General features: G+C 36.0%; 1 protein-coding gene across 3 annotated transcripts in view; it reads left to right on the forward strand.

Moving 5' to 3' along the window:
• CADPS2 (calcium dependent secretion activator 2) overlaps positions 1–14,569 on the forward strand; it is a 283,917-nt gene that overhangs the window by 179,788 nt on the left and 89,560 nt on the right. For all 3 annotated transcript variants that reach the window (XM_072335394.1, XM_072335402.1, XM_072335413.1), the window contains exons 10-13: positions 1,030–1,138; positions 2,241–2,444; positions 8,746–8,882; positions 11,684–11,871. In XM_072335394.1, the coding sequence (XP_072191495.1) occupies positions 1,030–1,138; positions 2,241–2,444; positions 8,746–8,882; positions 11,684–11,871 (638 nt within the window). The remainder of the gene's footprint in view (positions 1–1,029; positions 1,139–2,240; positions 2,445–8,745; positions 8,883–11,683; positions 11,872–14,569) is intronic.

Raw genomic sequence — 14,569 nt, forward strand, 5'->3', positions numbered from 1 at the left:
AAAAAGAATCATTCCTGAAGTTGTTGCCAAAGCTGCAGATCTAGAGAACTGTTAGCTAAGCAGTGAACAACTAAGATCAAGACTCTCCATCATCTGTTAGACAAGCTTCTAGCATGTCCTTGCATCTTTGTATAATTCTACAGATCTAAGAGGTGATCCTACAGTTCAAGTTAGATGGCCAGACATCCTGCAGTTTCTGGAGACGAGTTTCACAGGCCTGTGTAATTTCACTTCCTTTAAGCTTCTAGTGTTTGCAGATTCACAGCCTCTTTTTTTCTGGTCGCCCCTTCTTAGTCTTTCCAGCTCTTCAGTGTTGGCAACATTTCAATTTATTGTCAATGACTGCTTTTGCTCCCCCAGCTGTTAGATTCCTCTCCAAATATTTCCAAATGCATTTTTCTCAGCTCTCATTGTTTCTTTCTAAACTGTCTATGGAGTCCTAAACGGTGAAGTGGAAAACCCTCATTTTATTTTTTCCATTGCACTTGATCAGAAGTAATTGATAATGTTACAGAATACAGTACTGTACTCAATAAGCTGAGCAACCTGGAGATGACAGAGGTTTAGGATGACAGGGGTGCAGAAGATGCAGATACTAGACTTTATAATAACAAACAGAAGGTTCAGTGTCAAGCTGGCCAGTTACATGTTTGTCTTTCCAGCTGCACTGTAAGTGTTGTGGCAATCCTTCTGCAGAGATTATTTTTATACATAAAATGAAGTTCTTAGGATACAGGACCTTTTTTCCTCACACAGTAGAATGAGCGGTTTGTTTAGTACCAAGTATTTTCCCTGACAGAACCTAGTTTGATTCCTTTCGATCTTTCACAAAACAACAGCCTACAATGTGTTGTATTTCAGAAAGCTGCAAGGAGGTGTATTTACAGGGTATTTTTTCTTTCCAAAAAAAAAAAAAAAAGTGTTTTATTTCTTTAGTACAACTAAGATCTAATTTAAGCAGTGTACATGTATTGTGAAACATTAGCTCTGGAATGGAATAGAGCAATTAAGAATTCTTGTCTTACTTAGGTTAGCCAATACACATTTGCAATGTGCAGTTACAGAGAAAAGAAGTCTGAACCTCAGGAACTGATGCAACTGGAAGGATACACTGTGGATTATACAGCTCCTCACACAGGTATTTTTCATCATTGTAAAGTGCAGTATGTTTGTGTAAAACAGCTAAATTGTTTTTATTCAGCTTGATCTAATACTGAAAACCACCAAGGCTATTTTTTTTCTGCATCTAAAGGTTTTGCAAATGTCCCATTAAGACTTTCTAAAGTGAAAAATCTGACTGCTTGCTGTCAGAAGAAACACTAGTGTTGCCTGAAATATTACAGGGCCATATAACGATACAAGAAAAAAGTATGAATTCCGGTCAGTGTTTCCTTTTTACCTGTGGTTTTGGTGGTGTAATCATGTGGCAGTGTACATGAAGTACATTTTGAAATTATTAGGAAAACATGATTGATGACATTGGTTGCAGAGTAATAAAAACATAGAATAAAATTGCAGATAGCAGAAAAATCTCCCAAATTTAGTAACGTGACAGCAGAAGGAAGCTGAAGTTACTCACATAAAGAAAAGGGATTATGTTGTACCTAAACACTGGAAGATTATGAATATAAGAGGCTTTTAATAACTTGAGTATTGATCTTTGAAAACATTGTCTTAATGTTCAGAATAACTCAAAAGCCTATCAGTGCTCAGAAGATATTTGGAAAATCAATGCAATGTTATTCCACAAAAAATCCCTAGTGCAACCACACATAATCTTGCGTGCTGTGCTGGTTATGTACTCACAGAATAAAGTATTTGCATGAATAAAGGTACCAAAGAAGGAACAGAAGGGTTGAGAAAAGGTATGGAGTTGCTTCTGTTAAGGAAGAAATAAAGTAGACTTGCATCTATGAAACTGATGCCCTGAAGGAGAATATGTTGGGGAAATACAAGATAGTATATGACACAAAGAAATAAATTAGAATTGAGTTAGAAATGGAATAGTGAAAATATTTTCTTTTTTTATATCAATAGTTAATTCTCCTTATATGTATATTACCATTTAATCCCTAGAGTTCTAGACTTTATCTTATTTCTTGGTTATACATACCTATAAATGATCTAACAGCCACCCCCTACACAAACATACAGAGTAAAATCAGTGAACTCATGCTATAAACCTTGATGGTGATTTAGAAGTAACTCACTAAGATTACCTTCTCTCTTTCGTGCTTCAGGTCTTCAGGGTGGTCGAATGTTTTTCAATGCTGTTAAAGAAGGAGATACTGTAATATTTGCCAGTGACGATGAACAAGATAGAATACTCTGGGTTCAAGCAATGTACAGAGCCACAGGTCAATCGTATAAGCCTGTTCCTGCAAGTCAAGCTCAGAAGATGAATCCTAAAGGAGGAGATGTCAGTGCAGATATATCCCCACTCTGTAAGTTGCTTTCTTTTTTGTGCAGCTTTGGTTTTGATTTTACTTGCTAAAATAAGTGCAGGCTCCTTCAATGAAGTTTAATTAAGTAGAACTCATTCACTGGGGAAATTTGCCAAGCAATTTGTTGTTATCCAGAAGCTCTTTAACTCAAATTATTGTTACCAGCCAGGGAAATCCTGACTTGGAGGTCATTATTTTTATTATAATCCATGAAAATGCGACAATTAGCTTCGTATTCATTACAGTTGACCCACATATTACCATGGAGATGGTGTTTAGTGTATATTATATTTTTCAGTAGTCAGGCAGTGTAGTGATGAATAGAAAAACATCAATTTATTCACAGGATTTTATAGATTTAGATCAGGTTTATCATAGATTGTATATATTAGTTGCCTAAAAATTGAAATGCGGGCAGTACATTGTGAGTTGAAAGGCACTAGATGTAATTGTTTGCATTTTTTAATAGAGATTAAATGCTAACAATATTTAACATAAATACACAGAGTGAAAGAGAGGAAACATTTTTTAGACTCAAGTTGGTTTGAAATCTGAAGTCTTTGGCAGGTTGACTCAAAATAGTTGGCCTCTGTGACATGGTTTCATATTCTTCTATTTGTGTTGTAGTCTTTTATTATTACACTATTAGAAGACAGTAAAATGTGCTGGTTACACCGAGCAGTGACTATTCAGAAACCTGACAGAGCTGTAAAGAGCACTTAAAAAATGCATGTTTAATCTCACAAAAGCACAGGTGTATGTAGAATTTTTAATCTGAGCTGATTCTGAAGATTGAAATAACAGCACATCAGAGGAGATGTTTAAGGTGAAGTACACTGTAGAACGTAAGCAGAAATGCAAAAGCAGAGATGGGGCAACAGCTGAGAAATGCATTCACTCACCTTCTAATGAACTGACCATAAACTGGGTACTGGGAGATGACTGTGTTCACCTCCTAATGTTTCTACGTCATGTACATCAGCTGGAAAGCACAAAAGAAGAGTCAGAAATAGCTGAATAAATAGTCAGAAAAGGAGTTGCTTTTCTTCTTGGTCACGGTGTTTGCATAAAAGTGGATGTAACTAGGAAGTACTGACAAAGAAAGGTATGGAAAGAGACAAGTACAATTGCAAGTTTGATATACTGAAATCATGTTTCCAGAGACAAAATTTCTGATCCTGATAAAGAATAAAATGGGGATGTTTATGACGTATTCATACAGTTAGAGAAGCTGATGGAGTAATGACTGATGCTAATTACTTGGTGATAAAGATCAAGTAAGGGGATTATAAAGACCCAGAAGGGGATTTTAACATCTTAATAAGTCAGCAGAAAGACAAACATCATTCTCATCCTACACCACCATGAATTCAGAGTGAAAATTTCTACAGGGAAGAAAAGAGAGAAAATGGAAAAAGAAGTTAGATGAATAATCATTTGATGTGTGGTAGATAATTTTCCTCATCTCTCTTTTGGAATGATATCACTTATCAAAACAGATCAGAAAAGAAAGAAAAAATCATTTATAACAGTTGTTATAAAAATGTTTAAATCCCGTGTGTAGAACAAAAAATCTGATTTATTAAGTAGCAAGGAAGTAGTGAAGTCAGTCAAACATAAAGCCATAAATTGGTGTCACAGAACATCAAACCAAAGATAGGAAAATTGAAGATGTTTCCAAAGGAAGCATCCACCTGACCAAAGGCACATCACAGAGGAAGATTATGTGAACAATTAAAACATCCTTGTCGAGCAGTCAGTGTAATGTAATCAAGAAGACAAGAAGATAGAGCAGGTAATTTCTCAAATGAATAAATACTTCGAGATTATTTATGGAAGTGTAACATTGACATTTTCAATCTATTTGAGTAAACCAATGACAAGTACCATTACAAACCTCTTTTTTGTTTGATGGAATGGTAACAAATGAGACCCAAAATGATGAATTTCATTTTTATCTCTCTGAAACTTTGGACTGATTGTATCAAGAACTCTGCGAAAACCAGAATGTGATGAGTATAAAGGAATTGGTGTCACAATACGTGCACACAAGAAATACCGTTGCTTAACCTTATGGTGTCGTTGCTCAGTTTTTGAGTGCTTGGTAATGTTCTTGTAAAGCAATTTCTTCAAAACAGTTTTGAGGTGTTTCTGTGTGTATGTTCGGTTTATTCAGTCATTTTAATACAAATAAATAAAAGATATCTTTTCATTTTACAGTTTTCTCAGCAGGTTTTGCATCTTTATACCCACCATATACTTTGCAATTATAAGAGTGGAATACCTCCGTTCTCCCTGCATGTTCCCCACCATTCTCCTTCCTGTCCCTGTCCTTTTTGTCTCCATGTACTCCAATCTCCTTTCTTGGAATCGGGCTGACACCAGCCTCCACCACTCACTCATAAAGGCAGTCAGTAAGTCACCTTCGTCCTCTTCTTAGTGCTGCTCAAAAACTATAAAAATCATCTTGTATCCTCCTCAAATCTCTCCTATAGGAAAACAGTAGTAATTCATCATTGTGCTGTCTCCAGCCTCATGCTGCAGCCTTATTTGCCAGTATGCTTTCTCTTATTCTTCCACTTTTGGTCTGTTAGTTCATTGTCTGGTATGTAAATGATAAGGTTCTGGGGGCAGGGATTTTCTCTTTGACCTGCGTTTCTAGACATGCAATACTTTGGAGTCTCAGTCAATGGTCAGAATTTGAAATGCTTCCAGTGTCAGCTGCCACTCTCTGTATGGAGTGGCATTTGGAGTCATGTAATGCATGTCTTACTGCTGTGTTTTTCAATGAGCATGTGCAGCTTCATCCAACCAGTTCCAGCCTCTTCTGTTCCCATGTGATAGTTCTTACCCTGCAATACCAAGTTTCTTTTTCTACCTGCTTCCCTGCCTGCCTGAATTGGTTCAACCTGGTTCCACAATGCTAGAACTCACTGGAAGCCACAAAATGGAGGAGGTCATACTTTATAAGGCCAGTTCCCGCAGATCACCCTAGAACAGAGTAAATGCTACAGAAAACCATGTTTGTTACTGGGCTGGAAGAGGGCAGAGATGGTACCTGATAATTTGTTTTTCAGTAGGAACTGCCCACCCAGGCATGTGCTATAAGAACATGGAATTCTTCCTTCTAATTCAGTCCTAATTCACTCAGTTCTATTGACTCATTGAGGATGTGGTGATTTATTTTATTTTTTTTTATCACATTTGTATCTAGTCTAAAAGTGAAATTTTCTTGTAAAGGCTTCACAAGGCCCATTCATGATGTTGTTCTGATAAACTGAATATGCTTATTCAAAAGAACAGCTAAGGGTTTGCTGAAAAGTAGACAATAACTTTCGATAGTTTTTACCATGGCTTAAAAAAAAAAAAAAAAAAAAAAAAAAAAAAAAAAAAAAGTTGGTTTTTGGGGGCTAACAGCTTCCAAACTGTGAAATAAATGCATAGCCTGGATTTCACTATGTAATATGGAAGTATGACCTAACACTATGAGTTTGAGATAGAGAAAACGGAAAGCAGGACATCAAATTCATCAACAAGAGGTGAGAATTAATTGTTAAAAAGCAAAAGTATCACTGTCCCAGAGTTCTCCCCATTTCTCCTTTCTGATATTTCCCGAGTTTAAGAGAATGTTCAGAAGAAAATGGAAATGTATTTTCTTCTTAACTGTATATCACAAAAGAGTATTCATGACATTCTTTGCCATTTATCGTAGTCTGAACAGGATATGTGTAGCTCATAGGAATCTGAAAAATACAGTCATTCTAGTCATTTTTAAATCACAATCCCATAACATTTATTAATTCCTTATAATTATTTAAGCTTGTAATCTATTTTAAAAGTCAATTTTATTTCAAAGAGATCATGTATTCTTTTGTATATATATCAAAATATTAAAATAAGATGTAAATATTACATTAGATTTATTTTTCTGTTATTTTTTGCTTGTCTACAACTAATAAAGGTAAGTTTTAAATTACTTTTTCTATTGATGGACCCAATTTGGTGACAGACATTGTGTTACTGTTTGACACTGTTATTTATTCTGTTTGATTCACTTAATGATAGAAATCAGTTGTGGATCTTCCTGTAGAACTACGTATAGCATATCATTTTTTAAAACATAAATATTTTGTTTCTTTTGCCCAAATTAGCTAAGAGGAAGTCTTGTGTTCAGAAGGCATGCTGTAGGTTGCCTTACAGATTCAGATCATCTAGATGTCAATATCAGAATGTTCTCTTTGTTTCTTTTTCAACATCCAGTGAAAAAAATTAATTTCTTTTCAGTATTTACAAAAAAAATTCCTCCTGTAAAGGAGAATCTTTTATATATTTGTAGTAAGCACAGGAAAAAAATGAAGCCATTTAAATTAAGAAAGATTTAGCTGTATTTAATTTGTGCAGGAGATTGCTGCTAGTGGTAAATATGAATCCTTTTTCTGCCTTCTTTTAAATAGTGAATCAATAAATCAGATTATCCACGTAAGATGGAAAGCTTGTAAGAAATATGGAAAACAGTCACACATCAGATTTGTGTTGGGAATCTTTTAGGTGTGTGTGTATCGTTTTGGAATCTACAGATATTTTCACATTGTAGTTAAGTACTTTCAGTAATGTAGTTACGTTGATACCAGTTTATCTTTGAATTCAGGTGTTTTAATGTATTTAAATTGTACTAATTAAGAAAAAGCACTTCCTACATCTGTGTCAAAAATATGACCTAAGTTTGTTATTGATGATAGGGTAGTCTAACGCTAATGGGAATGTTGTTAATCAGTGTAATTGCATAAGCTACTGATCCTTTAACCATTAAAAATACATGCTGCTATTTCTCTGGGATGATAGCTTCATACCTTACACCATCAACATATTGTCATATTGTTTATTTGCAACATCCACCTTGGAGAAATCTGTCACATGGATGTGACTCTTGCTTTGACAATGCAAAGCCAAGTGATATGAATTAGTTTCTGCATCTTTCTAAGATGTGATGCTGCAGATCCTTCAGCTTGAATTAAATAATTCTCCCATCCACAAATACAGCTGAAAGTTGGACTTGACATGGATCAATATAATCTGGGGCTAAATTTCTAAATGTGACTGATTATGTTAGCATCATGCCCACAGATCAATATTGAGTTTTATTATGAACCTGGCTCTATAATTGGGTTTAATCAATAAACTTTTGTCTCCTTTTCTTTAGAAATTTGAGGTTTGTACTATGCAGGTTTTCAAAATTGCATTTAGGATACACTTAGATCTGTACTTTTCTAGTAACGAGTATAAAAAGATCTAGGTTTGAATTTAAAGGAACAAAGAACATAGACAATTGAAAGGGGAAGTCAATTTTTAAGTTGATAAGACTGTTCACCCCAATACAGTCTATAGAAACCAAGACGGCTAATGTGCTAATACATAACTAGTCCTTTTGGGCACTGTAAGGCTTTTTCTGTCCATACTTGATAGATAATTCACATTGAGGACTATGACAAAACATAGCTTTAATGAAAGCAATCACTAGAGCTTCTCTTTTGATAAACCCGCGGGGTTTAAAGGCGTTGAAAGATGCAATCTGTGAAGAACAATAAATTTGGGCCTTTGATTGAAGTGCCATTTGGGATGGTATGTTTTCTCAATGTATTTACACAAAAATGCTGCTCCCTTTTTCATTACTCTTTGCTTGAAGGTTGAAGGAGCTCTTTGCCATTACTACATTAAGGTTTGTCTCATTAAAAGCCGAGTACAAAAAGAAGGCTGGAAATGACCTAGCTCAAGTCAGTGTGTTCATTTCTGCTCCAGTTTGCCATTTGAGAAGTAGGCTTCAAGCCATGTTGAATGTTTCTGTGAGTGCTACTCTGATCTACAGTAAATTTGTTCTTTCTTATCTCTAGAAATAAATGCATAAACTTCAATCTTTTTTTTTTTTTTTTTTTTTTTTTTTTAATGGAGGGAAGGTTATTTGGCAATTTTGCTTGAATTAGAAAGAGATTACAGAACACATTTCTTTATGCTCATAAAATTGTTTTGCAAATCGTAGCATTTGAAGAATTCCACTAAAGAACCATTTTTTGCCAAGTTGTTTTAATGTACAGGTTTTTATTGTAGTAGAAAAGTAATACTATTTGTCGGATCTGAAGACATTCTGTAAGAGGTAACTTACAAACAGCTGCCTATGTAACTTCTTTCTTTGAAGTTTTTTCAAGATTATATACTGAGAATTACATACCATGTTACATTTGCATTTGTAGATCTGCATGCTCAATAATGTGTATTCCTCTGCACATTCTCTCCTTTGTACGAACAGACACAGACCGTGGTCAGAAACATGGCATGGAAGAGTTTATTTCTGCTAATCCCTGCAAATTTGACCATGCTTTCCTCTTTCAACTGCTTCAGAGGCAGACCTTGGATCACAGATTGAATGACTCCTATTCTTGTTTGGTGAGTATAGACTAGAAGATAGCTATAAAGAAGTGAGAAATAGTTGTTATAAAGTAGTCCTTTCTTCGTCATTCATTCAATACCTGTGGTTGTAGTTGGAATAAAGGGTCCAATCGATTGCTTTCAGATTTGAAAATTATACACTTGCAAACTGCTGCTGTGCCACTCAATAGAAAGCAGAGACCCAAACTGTCTCGGATTTTATCAGCTGAAATTTATCATGTCTTCTATGGAGGTCTGAATAAAAAAAGAAGGTTTTAATGATGGTCAAAGCCCCTGCAGTAGGATTTAGTGACGCCTGTACAGGCATTTTAAGGTACAAATGCAGTTACCTCATGTCAAACGTTTTCATTTCGATTCTTCATTGTGCTAGGGTATGAAAAACAAAAACAAAAACAGAAGAAAGGAAGCAGAACCATTGGCAATCAGTACAGATGTATGGACAAGTGTGTGTTACCTCAGTCACACATAACAAATTATAATTATTGAACAAAATATTGTGTAAAACGTAATTATTGAACAAAAACAAGTAAAGAGGGATCTCCGTACCAAAGTGAACATTATTTCATGTTCAAAGTCACCTGTAAGAGAGAAGATACAGATGGGACATTTCTGTATTTATAGCTGCAGTTTCCCTTCACTTTGAAGCACTTTCTGTTCTCTACTTAGTGGGGTGGGGAGCTGAGGACAGAGCTGTTCCTGGTTTCATGTTCAACAGGGAAAAGCAGCAGCAATTTCGTGGGAGTCTGTCATGTTACACACGTTTGTCAAATTCGTTTGGAACAGGCCTTGTAACTTCTAGGGGCTTTATTTTTCACCAGATGCAGTCAGATATCCTGATCTCTTACTGAGGACCTAAAACGTCTCATCATGTACTTATTTTTTTGCTTTTTCACTTTACCATCCCAACAGAAATAAAAAATAACTTTATCTCTTTTTTTTTAAATATTTTTCTGACCAGTCATGAATTATAAAGATAATGGTGGATTTTCCAGGTTTGTTTTCAAGTGTAAAAAGAAAAAAAGAAGTTAAAAAAAAAAAAAAGGAAAAAAAGTATATTTGATGACAGTTGTTTCCTTTTTAAAATACTGGCAGATAAGTATGTATAGAAAAAGTTAAAGGACTCATTTTCTGTCTGTGGGTTGCACACTGAATCAAAGAAGAGGCCTGAAGGTACATCTGTACAAAGTAATTGGCACTCAAAGAGAAAATGGTTAGCTTTCTAACAGTGCATTGGGGTCAAAATCTTTTTTTATAATAATAATATAGTAAGACACTTAATATAACCTTGAAATCAGGAACTTTTAGAAGAGGTTATGTGAAATACGCAGTGCTATAGCAACCATAAAGCAGATGCATTTCTTATTGTTCATTTTTAAATTCCTCTTTTAATGAGTAGAATGGGTGATCATTTTTTGTTAAATTGCACATTTAACTATATCTTTTTAAATGATAAAGTTGATGCTGTTAAGGTAGCGGCAGAGCGTTTGAACGTAGAAGTGAGGTGATTTTTACCCGAACAGCTCATTTCTTCTCATTTTTAGAAATGGTGTGTGCTTTTATTGCAGTAAAATACGGAGCAATCACACATGCAACTTCTAAAAAAAAAAGAGAAAAATGTTTAAAATGAGTATGAAGCCCTATATTAAACTGTGAGCTGGCCTAAACTTCTTTAATTTTATGTTCTTCTCAGAACATATCAGGGAGCTTGGGGTTTTTTTGAATTATACAATAAATAAAAAGCACACTGTTATCTAATACACTGGAACACATAATTGTGTGTTTGTGACTGCTACACATGGTATGGGGCTGGGCAAGGGCATGGAAGGTCCATATTACTATGGAAATGAACACATTTAAACAGCTTTCCTACAGAATCTGAAGTTAACAAGTTCTTGAAAAATTTGCATTCCTGACAGAATTTTCTGCTGTGAGAACACAATAAATTTTGAATTTTGCTTTTGAATTGTCAGAAGTTGCCGTCTGTGTAGCATTCTGTCATGTTTTGCATAAAAATTTGGTGAGACATCAACCACAAAGGCAGAATATCAATCACAGTTGCCACTGTCTGCTGTATGTGGGGATAGGAACTATTACTACAGAAATTAAGCTGTAATCCCCTTTCTTTCTCCTTTCAGCAGAGTGCCATTTTTTTCCATCAGACACACACGTAAATTACATAAGGCATTGCTACACGGGTAGGCTCGTTTAAAATACTGAATACTGCTTTGGGTGCTGTAATTAAGCTACATGTTCTCTCTAGAAATAGCTGAAGCTCTTTAAAGGCAATGGACAAACTGGCATCAATTGGTCAAATTGCATTTCATCACTGAGATTAAAGTTACAGCCATAGGGAACCGATTATCCAGAAACTGCAATTTAATCAATGATATTAGTGTATCTCATCATTATCCAAATGTTCTCACACAGCTTACAATTACTTTAATAAAACTGATTATTTTATAGGGCCAATTAATTTTGTATCGGGTAGAAAAGTTTGGATATAATCAAATCCGTACCAGACTCTGGATGTATTACCTTGGTTTTGTTAGCCACGCATTTCATGGTGGTAGTAACTCAGAGCAGCAAATGGTTTCCTGATATATAGTTCTTTCAGCAACAGGTTTATTGTTGGATCCAGCTTCCAATGCTATAAACATTAGTCATTCAACATTCTACTATAAAAATTCTATGTAATGCACACAAAAACACGTGTTTCTTTTCTTTGTTTGATATAACAGCTGTGAATGGGAAAAGAAATCTCAATATGTGTGGTTTTTCTGTTTGCCTTTTTCTTTCAGGGTTGGTTTAGCCCAGGCCAAGTCTTCGTATTAGATGAATACTGTGCTCGCTATGGAGTGAGAGGTTGTCACCGCCATCTTTGCTATCTTAATGAGTTGATTGAACATTCAGAAAACGGTTCTGTCATTGACCCAACCTTACTCCACTACAGTTTTGCATTTTGTGCTTCTCATGTCCATGGAAACAGGTAATTTAATGCTGTACTTTTAAATTAGTTACCTTAGAATGAAGCAAATTGTTTCTAGACTTCTTCACCTGATAGAGATGTTGCGTGCATCAGAAATTGGTTCATGAAAGTTTTGTCAGAGGTCTTGGAGTTTCTGTGTGGATTGTATTTTTAAAAAAATCTTTCAATTTATACTTTCTTAATGCAGTGTGCTTTCTTAGGCATTGTACAGACAGATTCGAGGGAGAAGGGGATATCATCCTGCATTCTGTGTTTGTATTGTGTTAGTGAATGGTGTTTCCAGTGAACATTTTGAACAATATTGAAGTTTAGAGGAAGCTTTGACAGCTTTTCTACAGTCTGTAGCTTGGCAACTAACCAAACAATACTCAGTTCTGGCTGTGCTACCACAAGGAGAAAAAAATGCATAGTTGGGATGGTGGTGTGACCCCATGCACAGGGAGCTAGGATAATTCTGTAATTCTTTCCACTGAAGGAAAGGACTGTTTCAGTGGTCACAGTGGTGCTCATATGATTATGTCTTTCTTTCTTCCCAAAAAACTTGTTAAAAATAGAGTTGTTGATTTTCTGTGTTAAGTGTTAGAAGCACACATTCATTAAAAAGAGTCTGTGCCCCATCTGTGCCTTATTCCATGTTGTAAAGCAGCCAGCCCTGATCTTGAGCAGTGATAAGGAGATAGAATCTTAGAATAACTTGGTGGAATGGACCTCAGGAGGTGTCCAGCCCAACCTCCTGTCAAAGCAGGTTTGCGAGGTCAGACCAGGTTGCTCAGGGCATAAACCAGTCAGAGCTTTACCCAGTCTGAACTTGTCTTATTTCAATTTAGTTATATTCATTGTCTCTCATCCTCCCATCTTGCACCACTGGAAGAAAATCTGGCTCTGTCTTTGTGACAGCCTCTCAGTAGCTGCTGCAGAAGCCACTCAGCCCCCTTGAATGCCACTTACTTTCCAGGCTGAATAAGCCCAACTTGCCCAGGCTCTTACACAGAGCAAGTGCCCCTGCCCCTTACTGATGTGGTGGCCCTCCGCTGCACTTGATCCAGTTTATCCATGTTTTCCTTGTACGAAAGTGGAGGATTGAACAGGCAATATATCAGATTACAGGATGACATGCATTTGCGGCCTGCTGTGTACACTAGGTCTTTAGAGTGCTGTAAGAAATGTGATTTCAAGTTCAAAAATTTGAAAAACAATTGTTCTTCCCCTCTCAACTGATCCAGTCCTGCCACAGGGGAAAAACCTGTTTGCAATCATAAAATGAGGTTTCTGTGATGCTCTGAGTAAATGCCTAAAACTGAATCCTGGTAGAGATAAGGAAAAAGTTTTATTCCCAACTTGTTTGCTTATCTTGTCTTGTAACCAGTCAGTCATAGTGGCTGCTTTTCTCATCCTTGAGCCAGTGAAGTCTCATTGGCCTAGACAGTGCCTTCCACCTGTGAGAACAGGAGCTGAGTGTTTGTGGTCTGAGTGATTTGGCAGAGAGAGCTTAACACTGTGTGATCACTGATTATAATATCCAAAATTAAGATACTTTTGAATATGTGTAAAATATTCTCAAGAATCCTGACAATTATATTGGTAAGTAAGGAGAATTTCTGGCTTTTATTTGGTAACATGTTCTCCATAAAAGCTTTCTTCTATTGTCAGTTCCTGAAGAACCTGATATATTTGCATTTCCTATTGAGTCTGTCTTTGTTGTTCCTAGCCCTTTTATTACTGATTCCAGCCTAATGAGACAAACGTACTGTGATAATTGCTCAAACTTATTTCAAGAATTCAAAAGGAAGGTAGATATATTTCTTTTTATTTCATAATTTAAGTGAAGGACAACAGTGCGTGCAGTGCATGAAAATATCTCAGAGAGCACATCATTTACACAGTGGTAAGCACTCTGTTTGTATTCTGTCTATTCCTTCTGTACAGATATACTCTGAATAGCATTATGAGTGTTTTAGGAATAAAAGAAGTGTTGAACAGAGAGGGTCTAACTAGAACTGAGATATTGTAAAAAGGAGGAAAAAAGAAATATGAAGAAAGAAGAAAAGTAAGTCAAGGACAGAAGCAGACACACTCACTGAGGATGACAGACACATATATACACATAATACATCCACTCATTCATCTGCTGCAGCACTAAGAAATAGTAAAAGGGAAAAAGAATTTCACAGACAATGCATGACAGGCCAAAGTTCTAGGCTGATCCATGGCGTTATACATCTTAGTTTTCTAAGTCAGGCTGAGAATTAGAAGGACAACATAACAAAGAGCTTTGTACTCTGGACGTGATGTATTCAATTTATTCTTCCCATTTTGCTTCATAGAGGGATCTTAGACCTTCCACAAGCCTGAGAAAGATCATCAAAGGTGATCATGAAGATGATCATGATGGAGGAGCACACAGACATGAAGCTGTATCTGCAGTTCAAATCACCAGTTTCCTTCAGGCGTGAATTTTATAGTAAGGGACAATCTGTTGACGTCGGGCAAATAATCAGACAGGTGTCAGTCACCTTTCTGATATGTGGTAGTCTCATGAGTCTGAGAAACTCAGGCACAAGTCACAGCAGACCTGCAAAATATCCTGGGGCTACACCAGGACATAGCTGAGCACACCAATGGCTGCATTCAATTCCTTAAATTAAAATGATGAGGAAGCAGTCTCATGGGATGTACCCCAGATGTCCATTTGTCACAG

The sequence above is a fragment of the Excalfactoria chinensis genome, chromosome 1, assembly GCF_039878825.1.
Source record: "Excalfactoria chinensis isolate bCotChi1 chromosome 1, bCotChi1.hap2, whole genome shotgun sequence".
Classification (NCBI taxonomy): domain Eukaryota; kingdom Metazoa; phylum Chordata; class Aves; order Galliformes; family Phasianidae; genus Excalfactoria; species Excalfactoria chinensis.